The sequence below is a fragment of the Numida meleagris genome, chromosome 3 (genome assembly GCF_002078875.1).
Source record: "Numida meleagris isolate 19003 breed g44 Domestic line chromosome 3, NumMel1.0, whole genome shotgun sequence".
Taxonomy (NCBI): Eukaryota; Metazoa; Chordata; class Aves; order Galliformes; family Numididae; genus Numida; species Numida meleagris.
The window spans coordinates 76,957,692-76,975,191 of NC_034411.1; the positions used below are offsets into that span (position 1 = coordinate 76,957,692).

The following is a 17,500-nucleotide window of genomic DNA, read 5'->3' on the forward strand; positions in this document are numbered from 1 at the left end:
GCCGGGGCTGGGGCCGGGGGGGCGGCGGTGACGGAGCGCGGCGGTTCGCTGCCTCCCGCCCCCGCCGCTGGCTCCTTGCTCCGTCCCGAACTTGTTGGGAGCTTCTCGGGGAGCGCGTTAGGGAGACGGCGGGCGAGGTGAGTCAGTGTCTGGCTGCGTTGTGTAAAACCTGCAGTGAGAGCCACCCCGCCCCCGCCAGGCAGCGGCGTTAGGGCTTCCCTTTGTGTCAGGGCTCCTTTTGAGGAATTCTGTGTATCTCCCGAAGCTGAAAGTATCCGGGAAGTGCTCTGCCATCTCTTTGCAAGAATTGGGCAGGCTGCTGCACGTGTTGTCACTTGAATTGTTCTGCTTGAAGGTGTCTGTAGCTTAATGATTCTGCTGCTTGTATTTGAACAGATATCTGGAAACATGGCTACTGAACATGTGAATGGGAACGGTACTGAAGAGCCAATGGACACTTCTGCTGCAGTTACCCATTCTGAGCACTTCCAGACGTTGCTTGATGCTGGTTTACCACAGAAAGTTGCTGAAAAACTAGATGAAATTTACGTGGCAGGTAACCTATGAAACTTGCAGAACCTTCCTAGATTCTAGGATATTTCACTGGGTTCTGCTGTCTTTGAGATAAACAACCAACTTCTTGTTGTTTCCAGAAGCACAAGAACTGCAGTCTTAACAAAATCTGTGGATTTTCTTTCCTTTTTTTTTTCTTTTTTTTTCTTTTTCTTTTTTTTTTCTGTCACTCTGTTTTAATTTGTCATTTTGTTTCCCAGAGACTAGTCTGGGCCCAGGCACTTGGAGTGGGTGGTGGGAAAGAGGAGTATGAGGGTAAACATAGTAACACCTGGGATAGGTAACACCTTATCCTTAGAAGGAGCAGGTGATGTGGGCATTGTGCATTTTGACTGTAGTTGTAGGTAATTTCAAGTAACTGAAGCCTTGGTAGTCATCTGATAGAAATGATGCTTTGTGACATGGTATTGGAGTTCATGGATGCAAAGGTCATTGTATTCTGCCTGTCAGGCATGGCAGTAGCATAGTAAAGCTTGATTTTGGGGTTGATATGGTCACTTGGAATGCTACAGTTTGCAGTCTTCTCTCAGAACATCATGGTACATTGCTAATCAAGTTAAGTCAGTTTTGGATAGTTCCTTCTGAATTAAACTTCAGGACACTGAAACCAAACCTGCCCCAGGTAACATGGATTTCTGAGAATTCAAATACATAAATGCAGTAACTCTTAGTCTAAGTCTTATTTTTTTGACGCTTCTGATTAAAAATAAGCTAAGTGCACTTAAAATTTAACTTAGGGAACTAAGCGATTTCTTAGATGCAGTAACTTTTAGCCAGCGATTGGTTCAGGGGGCACTGAAGTACATTAGGTGTGTTAAATATGATTAAACAGACACTGCTACCCAGATGTAATTAGTAATTTTTTTTCTTTTCTCTAGGGCTAGTTGCACATAGTGATCTAGATGAAAGAGCTATTGAAGCTTTAAAGGAATTTAATGAAGAAGGTGCATTGGCAGTGCTTCAGCAGTTTAAAGACAGCGATCTCTCGCATGTTCAGGTAACATTAAGCAATTCAGAATGTAATTGTTGAAGGGTAAACTGCTGGTAGACTGGCAGAAGGTTTGATTAAATCTCTTCAGTGAAATGTATGCGATATGTAAAATGTGCTGTGTGGAAGTTCAAGGCAAAATTAGGTTCTGGTTTGTAATGTTTGCAGAACTGAAGATTTATGCATCTCTTGCAGAACAAAAGTGCCTTTTTATGTGGAGTCATGAAGACATACAGGCAGAGGGAAAAACAGGGGACCAAGGTGGCAGATTCTAGCAAAGGACCAGATGAGGCAAAAATTAAGGTATGTGCCTAAAAGATAAAAGGTACAAAGACTATGGTGGTGTTTTTTTTTCCAAAGTGATTGTGATAGAGATCTTAATTGTTAAGGAACTGTGCTTTCCTAGTAAGGGCTGTTGAAGGTTATTTGTCATTATTTACGACTTTTGATTCATGTTTTCATCTTAGATTGCATATTCAAGAGAACTTACGTACTGTCAATTACTAGAACTGAATGTGTGTTGAAACATGAAAAAGATTTGACGGTTTGGTTTATGTGCTGAGTGTTGGCTAGTTGGGACAGTTAGACTGCTTCACAGTTAAAAGTTACAGGAAACTTGTCAACACAGGTATTTGAGTTCAGAGTACATAACTTCAGCTACTGGCTTGTTTTCTTTTTTTTCCCTCAATTCAGATTTAAAGCAACTCCACAATAGGGAGATACTATTTGTGTCATAAGCTGTACCCAAAATTGTCTTAAAGAATACATTTTTTTCTTTGTATGAGTCTTCTAATACCAAGAAACTCCTGCGACAGGAGGTAGACATACTGCAGTTTACATTAAATTCTGTGACAAGCAGCTTGATCAAATGCGAAGGAAAGGAAGAAGAAGTATGCTTAGTTGATGTCTTAGAAAGCTGAGGGAGTCGTTCATCTTTAACTATTTCTGAATAAAATGGAAAATCCTTGTGGTAGAGATTATAAATAACTGTGGATTTGCAAAACTAGTATGCCTTTTCTTTCTCCTGATTTTCATGCCGGAGTGCTGTTAATTATAAAATAATAATAATAATTTAAAAAACAACTGATACACAGTTCTTGTCAATACCACATAAAACATCAACAGTATATATTAACTTAAAGTAGAATAGCTGTTACTGCTGATGGCTGTACCATTTAAAATATCTCTGCACTTTTCCAGCGGTGAAATCAACTTCTGATTATAATTAGAGTTGTTAAATGCATGGTTCCTTTGCATGTGGGGTTGATTTGTCTTTGTACAAAATAATTAAGAAAAGACGCGTTTCGGAGAAGTTTCTATAGATATTTGTACACTGAATTTCAATTAACGTTCTTAGTTGGTAATATATTTGTAACTGCGTGCAGTGATTATAGTGAAGATCAGTTGTGCTGCAATGCTGTGTGTTCCCACAAGGAATTGAAGGGAGGAGGAGGGACGACAGCACAGGAGGAAGGAAGTTTTATTACCACTTCACTGGTGGGATACCTGAAGCAGAAAGAACAGTGCTAGTGTTCCAGGAGTTGTAAGCACTTGAACATGTGTTCTTTAACTTCACACTTATGAGTAATCTCATTAAGTGAAGGGAACTTCTCTGCATAAACGCTTGCAGGATTGGGCATGCCAAAACAAGAAGTGGCTCGGACGGCTAAGATCTTCCTAATTAAAGGGAAGCTCAGTGTTCTAATACTTGGCCTCTTTTTTTTTTCTGTGTGTGTGTATATGAAAATGAAGGAATCAGGGAAAACTCCATGTGAACCTCCAATTTTCTGCTGTTTCTTTTCTTGGCAATTTGAGTAATTGTTCTGCAAGTTACTTATTGAAGCACTAGGCTTATTCGCCTGTGAGAATTTCAAAGCAGTACGGTTAAAGATGAATTTTAAGCGCGTCTGTTGTCTGCGAATGAAGTACATCTCAATCATCCGAATTTCCATATGATTTAGAATTTTTAAATTTTATACTGGCAGGCACTCTTGGAAAGAACTGGCTACACTCTTGATGTGACTACAGGACAGAGAAAGTATGGTGGGCCTCCTCCAGAGTCCGTATATTCAGGACAGCAGCCTTCTGTTGGAACAGAGGTATGGAGAAGGAGATACTTATGTAGGTGCATTTTTATTTCTTGGGTTTATTTCTTTTATAAGCAACGTTCTGTGTCTGTTGTAGATATTTGTGGGTAAGATTCCAAGAGACTTGTTTGAAGATGAGCTCGTTCCATTATTTGAGAAAGCCGGACCTATATGGGATCTCCGCTTAATGATGGATCCATTAACTGGTCTAAATAGAGGATATGCTTTTGTCACATTTTGTACTAAAGAAGCAGCGCAGGAGGCTGTGAAGCTGGTAAGTTTTCTCATTTGCTTTTTTTTTTTTTTTTTTTTTGTAAGAACATTGTGGCTTTTAAGCAGTTGTCCTTACACTAATGTCTGAATGCTTAAAATTAAGCTGTGTCATTGTTATATCATTTCACAAATGTCCACTCGGCATTTTTATTCTGCATGTAAATCTTTGCTGGATGTGTTAGGGACAGGATAAAAAAAAAATGCAAGTCTGGTCCAGTTAGGTGAGCCTTTACTACTTACTACAGTTGTGTTAGCAGTAGTGACTTTGGAGCTGTCGGTGCTTGGATGAGTTTTGAAAGAAGTGCTTATTGAGTTGCTACAATGCAAAGGAGTTGGTTGGGCTTGGTATGATTTCTGCTTTGCTCATGTACCAGCAGAGGGCACCACGGTAGAAAAATGCATCTAAAGTCGCACAATTTCATGAGATACTTCAGAGGAGAGAGAATCACTTTTAAGGTCTGTTCTGTCTGTTTAAACCGACTGGAAAATGACAGAAAAGCTACAGGTTAAGAAGTTTACACTGTTTAGACAGAGGCGTGAAATATTCTGATATAATAGACAACTCCTAAAGAGTTTTCCTGGTTTTATGCATGAAACAACCTTTTCTTTTTTTAAAGACCCCCTCATCCTCTGTCTTTCTAGAGAAGTGAAATTTGAATCTTTTTGAGCTAGTGGCTGCTGCGTTGTTGTGGCTGAGGTGACCCTAAGAATGTGAGCCATACTCATTCTGAGTTTTATTGATACGGTATAAAACCAGTAGGGTTAAAATCTCTCTTCCATAGTAAGGTGCGTCTTAGACAATTAAGTTACCTTGTTAACACATTAATAATGAAAATCAGTCAATAGAGACAAATAAAGCCAAATATAGGACTGCCTCCCAAAAGCTATTGAAATAGCTTAAAAAAAAAATAGTGGAAGTACAAAAAAATGTGGTATCTACTGATTAACTTTTTAAACAAGAGCATTCAGTGTTCCTGTGCACAATGCAAATACCCTTACGAAAACTCAGCTGTTTGCACGTACCTCTTTGTACTTTCATTGTCAGCTTGGCTATTTATAATGTGTGTAAACTCTTAAGAGTTATGCACATGACTTAGCAAAAGAGTGGAACAAATCAAATGTGTTATCAGAGGTACTATTAAACAAAGAGATTTTTCCTCAGCTGCATTTTGCTTAAACGCAGCATATTTCTTTGAGTCTCTGTGAAGTCATTCAGATTGTGTTTCTCTAGAAGTAACATGTCAGGTACCTGGCCTCAGTCTTCCACTCAGTGATATGAGGGAGGAAGGTACTTAAGGCCTCTGTACATTTGATCCTTAGAAAGCAGGAAAAAATAAAGCATTGTTTCCTGTCTTTCAGTTAGATAGCTACTGAGGGTAATAGTTGAAAAGTGTTAGGATTGATAGGGCACATTTTCAGTCTTCGTGTGAACCTGAGGGCAGGGTTAGTTCTGACAAATACCACAGGATCCAGTTTAGTTTTTGAGTGGTCCCAGCCGTAGCAGGCTGGCTGATTTGATGTATTAGAAGTTGACCAAGGTGTCAAAGAGTGACTGGCAAGAGAATCAGCAAAACATGTCTGTGGAGCTCTGCTGAAGTAATGGATTGATGACTTACATTAGTTACACATGCATGGGACAGGTTACTGAAGATCTCTTACACTGAAGACTTGGTCAGCTGTTTTAAAATCCTAGTATTTTAACCTGCAGTGTTCTTTTTGATACTGCATAAAACTTTCTGATACGTAGAAAACTTCTCTTGCAGCTTTCTGGATACAGTGGGATAGCGATCAATCTCTTCTGTTTCCCTTTTTCTTTCTAGTGGCATTTTTTTTTTCATTTAGGATTCTGAAATTTACCAAAAAAAAAGGCTAAAAATCTGTATGTTGCCTTAGATTTCAGGGTGGTAAGAGGCAGCTATAAAGTTTTGTGAATACCCAAACAGCAGAAAATATTGACTTAACATATTCACTTACCTGAAGAAATCTTGGACTTAAAAGGTTGAAGCTCTTATTTTGTTTATGCATAGCACCAGCAGCTTAAAAAGGGAGAGCTCCCTAAATTTTGTCCGAAATAACTTCGGTGCCTTGCTTCAGACAAAAAATGGAATGGTGCTGAGGCATCTTCTTGATACCAAGAAGACTTAAAGATATGAACAGTAGTTAATTTTATGTCTAGTACTTCATCCAATGTGCAGTCCACCATCTCTGCCCTGCTGCCAGCTGCTTAAGTACAGGTGGCATCTCAAGTGCTGTTCACTCAAGCACCACCTGTCAGAAGTCAGGCATGACTTCTTTCAGGCATCTCTTCTCTGTCGGCATGTCTGTGTTTGCCTTCTGATTCTCTACTCTGAGTATTATGTTCTAGTTGCTTTTATACGCACATTCTCAGTTCTCATTTCTCATATTTCGTATGAAGTTGTTAGTTTTCAGTGTTGGAAATTATTTTGGAAGGATTAGTATTACTGTAGGCATGCACAGTAGTAAGAGCCAAGGCTAAGCCTGTAGGTGAATGTATACTATATGCTGCCATAAGTTGAAGTATTTTTTGACCGTAGCAAATAGAAGTTTGATCAAAGTGCAGGTACAGGTGAATTATGCAAGCATTCCCCTTAAGCAGATTCCCAGCTATGCACAGCAGTACAGCTTGTTCACTGCTAGAAATAAACTGCAGGTGAAAGTGGATGAAATGGCAAAACAGACCTTAACCTTGCTTCACCTGTCTGTGAATAAGTTCTTGAAGAACTTAGCGAAAAAGAAGGAGTCTTCTGTAGTGTCTAGAGGGTACTGGTGTCTCTGACTTTGGGCACGGGTTCAGTGGTGACAGGAGGGAAAAGCATTATGCTGACCTTGCTAATTTGGTGGCCTGACTGTTGTGGCACTTAATCCAGAGTCGGGCCTGTGTGTGCCTTATCTAAGTTTACAGCTGGTTTGCAAACTGTTTACCTAAAAAGCACCAACTCTGTATTTAGGGGCACCTAATTGCAGGCTGCTTTGTCAAAGGTAGGAGCAACATGCGATAGAAAGTAGTAGTTAATGTACTGTAGTAGAAAAAAAACTAATGTCAGTGCGGAATTACGGTATGTTAGAATAATTAAGAGTTACTCTTATTATGGGGTGTGGGAGGGTCTTTTGGATTAAATGTAGAGTCAGACTTCAGTTTTTTAAAGGAACATTTAGATAACATATCAGATAAAATGTAGTTATATATTCAATTAAAGAGGAATCTTTTTGTGTCTTGCATCCGGAGACTTAAAGGGCTAGCTTTTTTAAAGGTGTTTCTTTGAAAGATTTTTTTCCCCTTTATAATCTGTTTCTTTGTTAATGTGTATGAGTCTGTCAGCGTTCACAACCATTAAACATCTATATGTATTCCTGTGTGATTTTTGTTTCCAACTTTAAAATCGAGCCTTCCTCTGCCACACAGTCAACAGATACAGAGATGCTTTTTGCTGCATTTTATTATGTTTTGCTACATAACTCGTTGGAGAGATGCCACTGAAAATCCTTTCTGCATGTACAACCCTTTCAGCTCACTTCTGTTACAGTTGTATAGCTTTGACAATTCTCAATTACGCGGTTTTTTGTTTTTTTGTTTTTTACTGCATGTAAGTATAAATAAATGTACATCTTCACTCTGATTTTTAGTGCACCAAGCAGGAAGGGGATGTGGAAGACTTTGCGTATGTGGGGAAGTTTACCACCAGACGCAAAATCACTTGCTAGATTAAATAGCTAGATTAAATTTTGAAATGCTATTCTACTACTTGTCAATAAAATGTTGACCACAAAACACATTTTCCTAGCTAAAGAACTGCCTGTTGCTGGGCTTGCAGTTGGAAAAGGGTTGATGTACCACCATTTGACCTCCTTGCTGCTTATTTGGATGATATAAGTCTGTCTGCATCTCAGTGAAAGGCACTTTTTTTGTCAGCAGTTGTCTACAGTGGTGTATATTTTTCCCCTTGAACTACTGATACGTTCAGGGTGTCTGCTTTGGGAGAGGCATTTGAACAGAAATCTTAGGATTTCAGAGCAGTAGAAGGTTTGTTCTGCTGCTTGCTGTCTGTGTGTAATCTACATGCTTTGGAAAGAATTCAGCAATTGCTCTTGCATGCTTTGTGGAGAAGACCTGACCATGGCTATCTGTCTTTTATGAACTACAGAGCTTTGGAAGGGAATCTGACTTTAATTGTAACACCTGTCTTCTATTATACACAATTCAGTTTAAGAATTCACAGGCGCAATCTGTAGAGGAGTTTGGATTTTTTTCTGTGCTGTTGTGAAGGGATTACCCTTGCCTTTTGTGACCTGGGCATAATGGTAACTTTTCATAGTTCCACAAGAAGCCTAAAGAAACATGTATTAAGAAACGGGCTTGAACAAAAAGGGAAAGATAGTTGTTGGCCGGCACTATGAAGGTAGTCTAGGGAACATAGGTATAGTGCAAAATAATTGAGTATGTATCATAAGAATGTTTTTAATGTCAAAGAATATAATACATTACTAGATGTTATACTTTTAGAAGTAAAGTATTTGATACTGCTGCTGTTGGAGAAGAGTGAAAGTTATCTGTAACTAATGATTGTCTGTTTTTCTTTCAGTACAACAATCATGAAATCCGTTCAGGAAAACACATTGGTGTATGCATCTCTGTTGCCAATAATAGACTTTTTGTTGGTTCTATTCCTAAGAGTAAAACCAAGGAGCAAATTGTTGAAGAATTCAGCAAAGTAACAGGTAACTCAGTAACTGTTTTGTAGAGCTGGCAGGTGTCAGATGTGATCAGTAATTCATTTTTTGCCATCTTTGTCTTGTTGGATGATCATAACTGATGGGACTTAGCATTTGCCTTGACTTTTGGGATTGATGGTTTTGTGTTTTTTGTTTTTTTTTTAATTTACTGTGCCAAGGGCTGAAATCTGTAATTAAACTAAGTGTGTAGTTCCAATTTTACTGAGAAGATGTGTGTAATGTTTAAAAAGACCATTCAAACAAACGTGTGGCTTAATTATTTCAGTATTAACATGTTTCAAAAACTTTTCAAGACAGAACTGAAGCAGATTGGAGAACATAACTAGTTTTGTGCTTCAGAATTCTTAGTTTTGATAAGGATCTCTTTTTGTTAATAGCATATAATGTTGAAAAGGTAATGTTTTATGGCTTCCTCTGTTACTGAATGCTATACTTCAGGTTCCCCGGAGCAACACTGAAACTCTTTAGATGTCTTGAAATCATGCAAGTTTAACCTTTTGTTCTTTGGACATCCATGGAAAAAGCGCATGCTGATAAGTATTGTGACTTAGGGGGTTTGAGAGGAGGAGTGACAAAACACAACTTTTGACTGCCCTCTCTCCTCTGGTCAGTGAGATGAAAGGTACTTATCCATCCATAGCTTCTAAGCTTTCTTCACTTAATAAAAGGATTCCTAGGCTGGGGTAGCCTAATGCCTTCTTGAATACATTGGTCTTGAAGGTATGGAAACTTCAATATGTTCATAATCTCAAAAGTCTAGCGTAGTCATGCTTTTTTGGAGCCACTGGTTAGATGCGTGCTTCTCAGAAACGTAATCCCTACTTGATAATATAAAGCCATAGACTAAAGCCATAACAAATAAATTCTTTGCTTAATTTCAGAGGGCCTTACAGATGTCATATTGTATCATCAGCCTGATGACAAGAAAAAGAACCGGGGTTTCTGTTTCCTTGAATATGAAGATCACAAAACTGCTGCTCAGGCCAGACGTAGGTTAATGAGTGGCAAAGTGAAAGTCTGGGGAAATGTTGTTACAGTTGAATGGGCTGACCCTATAGAAGACCCAGATCCCGAAGTCATGGCAAAGGTAATACAGCTATAAGAGAAATGTAATATACTTAAAGTACCTTGTTCCGGAGTAAGTATTTCCTGATACTAGCCTAGGTTTAAATAGCATCTGTCAGCCTTCTTGAAAGTGAGAGGTATTGTGAAAGAGATAATAAAAATATGAATGTACACTAGAATCGATGTGAATTTAAAAAAACTATTGGCTGATGTTATCTCGTGCTCCCAAGGATGAATGGTCCATGTGCTGGTGTACTTACTTTCTCCTATGGAAGTGGTTGTGGTGATTCCAAAAATTTAAATGTCTTTGTAGCGTAATATTTGATGGCACAGAAATGTAGCCATGATCAGAGAATGAGCTTTAATGATTTTTAACCCTGGAACTGCATGTTTATCACTTCAGGGAACATTTAAGATGTGCAAACTGGGATTTTCAGAGATGTCTTGTAGCAGTTGCTTTTGAGAAGCTGAGCAATTATTTTTCATTTGGGACTGTGTATCTTTTTTTATTGCTTGGGCAGAGTGTTAATTCCTTAAAATGTTAGGACTGGATTTTGACTATTTCAGTTAAGCTGAAGTCTGAACTCTTAACATTTTGAAGTACATTGTTGCATTTTTGTTACACATGTTATTTTGCCATAGAAACAAATTACCTGATTTTTTGTCTAATCAGATAATGACCAGCTCTATCGTTCTCAGTTCTGTTGCATAGCTGAGTTGTTTGATGGAAACTCCTAGCTAGCTCATATCCATCTCTCTTTAATTCCTTTTTGCCTGTGCTTTTACTTTTGTCTAAGACACATCACTTGCTGGAGTCCTGCTTTGATGGACCTAGAAAGATAGCTTGTCTGAGATCTCCTCTTTGCTGATCCATAAGGGAAAAGGGTTGAGGCAGGGGCTCACTTTTGGGGAAAAAAAAATCCACTTTTGTAGTAAGGGTATTGCAGAAGCATTTTGGAGTACGGTCTTTGCAGGCTTTGTTTTTCTTGCCTAGTATTGTAGTTGCTCAGCAGCAGGGAAGAGTCTTGAAGGCAAAATTTGTTGAGAGTGGCATTTCCTGCATCTGTCAGTCTGTCTGAATTTCTTGGCTCAAAAGAGAAGCATCCTAAACAAACTGTTAAACAAGATCTTCTGATGACATTATTACATAGTTAAGTGGGAGGTGAAAGGGGACATGGGTCCCACCAGTGTCATTCTGAAGTAAGCTTACAGATGTAAGGAATGGAAGGCTAAAGAAATTAAAGCTCGATAGTGTTTTGTCCCGTTTAATATATATTTTTTAAGGTGTTACCATTTTAATACCTTGTATTGCTTTGTATTTAAGTGCGACATGAAAGTGGAAAATGTGCGGGAAAGAACTTGTATATTTTCAGTGCCATTTGCCAAATACATGCAGTTGATGGAAACGGAAACAAATGTGTGCATGAGAAATGCTGAAAAAGTATACAGTGCATAGTTTGTGGCTGAAGGCAGAAATTGATGTGGGCGCTGGTGTCTGACCTTTCTGGCTTGTTGCGTCCCTTAGTTTGTTCTTGTTGTGTGCAGAGGCTCTATTCCAGTCTTGCCCACTTTATGTATGCAGAAGGATCACATCTGGCACTTGAAGAAGTGTTAGTTTTGCTTTCTGTTGTTTATTGTTGTGTTAGGTTTAAGAGCAGCCAAACTGCTTATTGCAGCCACAGGTGCTCTCAGATCTCCCAGGTGTGAGCTGCAGGTTGGCTACCGGTGTTCCCAGCTACTGCCCTTCAGGATCAAAGGGAGAGTGCTTGACCCTTGTTGTATGATTCCTTTGGTAGAAGACTCTGGGAGAAATGCTGTGAGAGAAGAAGATTGCTTTCATTAGGATAATTATCTGATCTGCAGTTTGCTCATCAAAACTACTAGAAAAGAAAGTCCATAAGAGCAAACGGTGAGGAAGGCAGATTTACCGTGGTGTAGCCAGAGAATGAACAGCAGCATTCTAAACACCTAGCAGAAAAGCTTGCCATTTCGTCAATATAGTAACACGTAGTAATTTAAATTCTGATGTGTTTTCTTAAAGGCTTTTTTTTTCCCTTTCTCCTCCAGAGTTTTGTTTAAATGTTTCGGAGAGTATTTTGTGGATGCATGTTTGCCAAATGCTGAAGCGCTTAGCAGGGATGTTGCCTTAAATATGAAGTATCTTCTGCATGTTGAGGTAGAAGGCTAGGCTTTTGAAGCTAGACTGTGTGCTACGGGAGTTTAGTACGTGTGCGAACAGATTGTATGTGAATACAGTTGTTGAAGTAATTGATCTCTGGTCCAGAGTGACATTTTTTCTAACGTCAAGTAGTTGTGCTGATAGTTTTCTCCTAAGCAGCATTTTGATGCCACTCATGTTTTAAATTATTTCTGTAGCATGGCAGTGGCTACAGAGCATGTGCTGGATTGGCAGCTTAAGTAGCTAAATAAAGTCTGGTTCTTGTGGCTGCCTGGTAGATGATAGGGCAGGAGACAGGGATACTAACCCTTGGAGAATGTAGTAACAAAATGTGAAGTGTTTGTGCTGTAGGTAAGAGGAGGAAAAGGAACAGATCCCAAAAGTTTTGAGGGTAGGCCAATCTTGAGCAGTTTTCAAGTGGGCCCTGCATTTATGACACAATGCTGCTGTGTGCTTGCATGCAGAGTAGTGAGGTGTATTGCTTGTTAGATGTGTATCGGTGAATTCTTGGTTACAACCTGTGAGCCTTTACCAATGGAATTTTCTTTTTAAACCTCTTCAGCTTAAATGAAATAAAAATGGTTTCATCTTTACTCAGCCCATGCTTCAGTTTATCACTTGGCGTTGACACCTTTCTTGTCTGGTTCAGCTATGCTTTTAACCTGTAACAAGAACAAAGGTGTTAGAGATTAATGGATTAATGTGTTCAAATATACAGGAGAAAAATTTAAGCTATTTGTTTTTTAAAAAGTGTTATGTTAGTGCAACTTGTGCTAAAAAAAGATGGTAGTCTTCATGGTTTGTAATCATATCTGACACACAGTTGTGGACTTAGTGTTGAAGGCTACTTAGGAATCTTGTGAGGAACCAGCTCTGATCTTATCCTCTGGACAGGCTGGATCTCTGGGCTGAAGCCAATGGGATGAGGTTCAACAAGACCAAGTGCTGGGTCCTGCACTTTGGCCGCAACAACCTCATGCAACACTACAGGCTTGGAGCAGAGTGGCTGGAAGGTTGTGTGGAGGAAACAGACCTGGGGGTATTGGTCGATGCTCGGCTGAGCATGAGCCAGCAGTGTGCCCAGGTGGCCAAGAAGGCCAATGGCAGCTTGGCTTGTATCAGAAATAGTGTTTCTAGCAGAAGCAGGGAAGTCATTGTCCCTCTGTACTCATCCCTGGTGAGGCCCCACCTCAAGTACTGTGTCCAGTTTTTTCCCCTCACTGCAAGAAAGACATTGAGGCCCTGGAATGTGTTCAGAGGAGGGCGACGAAGCTGGTGAGGAGTCTGGAGCACAGGCCTTATGAGAAGTGGCTGAGGGAGCTGGGATTGTTCAGTCTGGAGAAGAGGAGGCTCAGGGGAGACCTCATCGCTCTCTATAACTACCTGAAGGGAGGTTGTAGTGAGCTGGGGGTCAGCCTCTTCTCTCTTGTGACTAGTGACAGGACAAGGGGGAATGGCCTCAAGTTGCGCCAGGGGAGATTTAGTCTGGACATTAGGAAATTCTGCTTTTCTGAAAGAGTGGTCAGGCACTGGAATGGGCTGCCCAGAGAGGTGGTGGAGTCACCGTCCCTGGAGGCATTCAAGAAACGTTTAGATATAGCGTTGGGAGACATGGTTTAGTGGGGTTATTGGTGGTATGTGGATGGTTGGACTGGATGATCTTGTAGGTCTTTTCCAACCTAGCTAATTCTATGATTCTATGAAAATACCAGTTCTAGAAGCAGGCAGTTATGTGACAAAACTTTTGTAATTCACTTTCCTGAATTAAGGTAAGATTAAGATAGCTTGCTTGTACTTCAAAGGCACATTGCAGAATGTTAACACAGGATAGGAAGAAGCTTTCCCTATGGAGCTGGCTATGCCTTCTTTCATCCCCTGAGAATCATCAAGGGTAGCTATTGCCAAAGGCTGAAGTTGGTTATCTGGATCAGATTTATGGTTTATAGTGTCCTTTCATCCCATCCTAACTCTGCCATCTAGTGAGACAAGGATTTATAGAAGCCTGTTCTGTTTATTAGTAACCTAATTACACAATCATACACATAGTAATTACGTATTATACATAAAAGTAGATGTCTGGGTGTACTAAATTCCTATGCTTTGTAGGAGCAGAGATTATAATTTCACTTCAGAAAGTTGAAGCATGCTTTCTTTGGTCCCTTTGTACCCTGTGTTACTTTTGTTGACCTTTAGGATTAGGAATGGGAAGTCAAATACTGTCATATAGCACGTTTGCTTACTTCTATCATTATCTAGCTATAAATCACTAGTGGGGTGGTGTGGGCACAGCTTGCGGATCTGCAGCTGATTTTCAGCTGCACTGTTGGAAAGAAGTACTATAATGTCCAGGCACAATGGCAGCGTCTAGAACGGACTCCTCAGACATGTAAGTGAGAAGTCATGGATGGTGCCATGCAAAGGTGATAATAATGCACAGGTCATTTTGTGCAACCTCAGTGCAGATGCAGGGACAAGTTTGCAAATGCTAACAGCCAATTAACGCGTGTAATTCCCTGGTGCGCACTGCATGCTGTCTGGTGTATTAGAGTGTGGTATATGTATTTGTCAGGCTGCATTGTGTTTTCTTGCGTTAACCCCCAACTGTTTTAAGATGAAACTTTGGACTGATGATTTAGCACCGTCCAGCAGTTAACCAGATATATCTAAATTCTTAATAGGTAACCAGGCTTTCTGATCTTAAAAGCTGTGTTGCAGTCTTCATAGAGTTTACTAGCCACGCTGTGTGCTTGAGAGAGATGGGCGGAGGGAATAGGTTTTCAGTTGGTTGGAGGTGGCTGTTCCTTAAATAAAGGGCTCAGCTTGACTTGTGAGAAAGTCCAAGGGTGGCCTGACAATGTCAGCCTCAGTATCCCTTTCTGAGTTTCTTCCCTCTTCTAGCTATGGATTCAGGTCACTGAGTGTTTCTCGGGCAAGCACAGTCCTGCTGCTCCGGTATTTGGTGTAGCTGTAGCATGGGAGCCACAAGTTAAGCAGCTTGAGAGCTGCAGGCCTGTCACCTCTGACCTAGATATTACAGTGATGACTGTTCTGCAGAAACCTGTCTAAACAGTGGAATGTTTTGATAAGTTAATTATTTTGTGTGTAACCAATCTTGCTTGCCTTCTTTCAAGTTTGAAAGCGTTCCTGAGTTGAAAATTATTGCTGCTGGGATTCTTTTAAAGATTAACAAGAACTGTGTTGACTTTCAGGGGGCTAGTGCTATGTAATCATGTTTGAAAATGGATCTAATATTTTTAGCAGCGAGGGATGTTTGCAGCCAACTTGTGCTTACAGGAACATATAAATTTCCATATCTGTATACATTAAATGCTGTTTTTAAAATATATTTTCAGTGCTCCCAGTAGTAATGATTTGCAGAACTTGGAGTCTTTTGAATCTTCTCAGTCGTGTTAATTTGCTTTCCAGGTAAAAGTTCTGTTTGTCCGCAATCTTGCCAATACTGTAACAGAGGAGATACTAGAAAAGGCCTTCAGTCAATTTGGAAAGCTAGAGCGAGTGAAGAAGCTAAAAGACTACGCTTTCATTCATTTTGATGAACGGGATGGTGCTGTAAAGGTAAGTGGAGAGGACTGCGCTCTTGTGTGAGTGCTCGTGCAGGTGTGAAAATGGTTACTAAATATATAATTTAGATGCTGTGTATTTCTTCTAACTCTGTGGAGGATTGCTAAACCATTTTGCTGTCGACTTTCTCATCTCTAGGTATCTCCTAAGAAAAAGCATTTGTTAGATTGGAAAACTGGATCTTAGATGCACGTATCCTAAATAATTCTCTGAGCATCTAAGATAATCATACCTGTAATTTGAAATAGAAGTGCCAGAAGTTGAATGACTCTTCTCAACAAATTTTCAGTAGATGCTAAAATTGTTTCTCTAGGACAGGCAATAAACATTTAGGTAAAAATCTGTTTTCTAGGAACAGAGCAACTTCATTTTTTTTATGGTGTAGAATAAGCGCCTTTTCTTTTTGATGAGAGGTTCGGGACAACTGAGGAATTGTCATCCTTGGATTTTGTTAGCCTGGTCTTTTCTCTGGTCATCTGTTGTTTGGAGGGGAAAGTGCACTTCCTCTCCTGCCTATAGCATATCTATTTTTTATGTCCTTTGGGAGGATACAGGATACGAGGAGATTTAGCTTTTCTTGTTCATCCAGATGTCTTGAAGCAGATGCTTAGGAAGATGATGGAAAGAGTCTTCTCACAGGATACACATCCTGTCGAGGCTCAGCTATGTAGGGTCCTTAAAAGTGGTAGAATATTCAGGATTCCTTCGCTAGAAATGAACTTTTAGCAATTACTATGACTCGTGAGGAACATGCGTGTGATGGTTGGTTTTTTTTTTTCCTTAATTGAGAATGAGACTGTTACTCTTACTTTTTGGCTTCTGGCTTAAAAAAATTACGTGTAAAATAAAAGCATAAAACCACACTGATTTCTAGTCTTAGTAATGCTGACAGTAGAAATATATTGCCTTACTGCAAGTTTTCCTTAGCGTCTTTTCAGAAAACAATTCTGTCACTTCATTAATTGAAACAGCTTGCAAGGATTTGAAGCCTATTCAGAGTATTGAGTGGAAGATTTTCAAACTAATACATACAGTCTTGGGTTTCAGAGCCAAATTAAGAGGAAATGCATAGCTTTCTGAAACCCATAATATTATGCTGTCTAATTTTTTTTTAGATTTATATTGTTGTTTTAGCTATGGATAACAACATTAAAAATGCATATTGTAAAGGATAGAGTAAAATTAATAACTCCAGATATGCTTAGAAGTATATTTAAAGTCTGGTTAATTCCTTCAGGCAATGGAAGAAATGAATGGCAAAGATTTAGAGGGAGAAAACATTGAAATTGTTTTTGCTAAGCCACCAGATCAAAAAAGGAAAGAACGGAAAGCTCAGAGACAAGCGGCTAAAAATCAGATGTAAGTGTAAATGCATGCACATGTGTTGTATTACTTCTGAAAGACATGTATGATCTTACAGAACTAGAACTTCCAGGTAGTTAGTAAGTATATCATAGCGCGTATAGGTTCTTCAACTTCTCTAAAAATGTTGGATGCGTTTAAGTTGTTTGTGTGTTACATAAGATGGAGTGGTGTTAGTTGAGAATTCAGTTACTGTTTTGCTCAAAGGGTATATAAGCATCTGAGGGAGCGTGTGGAGATCATCCAGTGTGCACGTTCTTCACTTCTTTTCCTGAAGTTTAATGTATTTGTGCACTGGCCTGTCCAGTGGATGTATTGAGTGACATGTGTTCCTTCTGGCAGGCTTAGGAGAATTGATGCAGCTCCTCTGAAAGGAGGATCCTGACATACTTTTTTGCAACTTCCAGAAGACAGATCTGTTTATGAAATTTATAAACTCATACTCATAAAGATGTCACTCTATTGAATGCTTAACATGGCAAAAAATACATTTCATGCCGCTGTGTTCTGCTTAATGTTCTCATGTATTTATCTTCTTGGGTATCTTGTAACTTTCCTAACCACCTTCCCTCCCCCACTGTATTTCCAAAAATAACTTCTGCCACTGCTGTGTAGCATGCAACAAGACAGAATAGTGAG

At 39.5% G+C, this 17,500-nt stretch overlaps 1 protein-coding gene and 1 long non-coding RNA gene across 12 annotated transcripts in view; one reads left to right on the top strand and one right to left on the bottom strand.

The window, feature by feature from the left end:
• Positions 1-17,500, top strand: part of SYNCRIP (synaptotagmin binding cytoplasmic RNA interacting protein) — a 37,565-nt gene that overhangs the window by 996 nt on the left and 19,069 nt on the right. For all 9 annotated transcript variants that reach the window (XR_002437495.1, XR_002437496.1, XR_002437497.1 and 6 more), the window contains exons 2-10: positions 397-556; positions 1,452-1,570; positions 1,757-1,864; positions 3,547-3,660; positions 3,746-3,922; positions 8,523-8,658; positions 9,555-9,760; positions 15,344-15,493; positions 16,737-16,858. Coding sequence is in view for 5 of the 9 variants with exons in the window: in XM_021393013.1 (XP_021248688.1) it covers positions 409-556; positions 1,452-1,570; positions 1,757-1,864; positions 3,547-3,660; positions 3,746-3,922; positions 8,523-8,658; positions 9,555-9,760; positions 15,344-15,493; positions 16,737-16,858 (1,280 nt within the window). In the remaining 4 variants the exon portion in view is untranslated. The remainder of the gene's footprint in view (positions 1-396; positions 557-1,451; positions 1,571-1,756; positions 1,865-3,546; positions 3,661-3,745; positions 3,923-8,522; positions 8,659-9,554; positions 9,761-15,343; positions 15,494-16,736; positions 16,859-17,500) is intronic.
• LOC110397052 overlaps positions 9,777-17,500 on the bottom strand; it is a 10,489-nt gene continuing 2,765 nt past the window's right edge. The window contains exons 2-3 of one of the 3 annotated variants that reach the window (XR_002437501.1): positions 12,512-12,579; positions 9,777-11,552 (exon numbers count right to left, since the gene is read on the bottom strand). This is a non-coding gene — a long non-coding RNA (uncharacterized LOC110397052). Of the gene's footprint in view, positions 11,553-12,435; positions 12,580-17,500 lie in introns of all 3 variants that reach the window. The other 2 variants (XR_002437500.1, XR_002437499.1) reach the window with 2 other exon arrangements.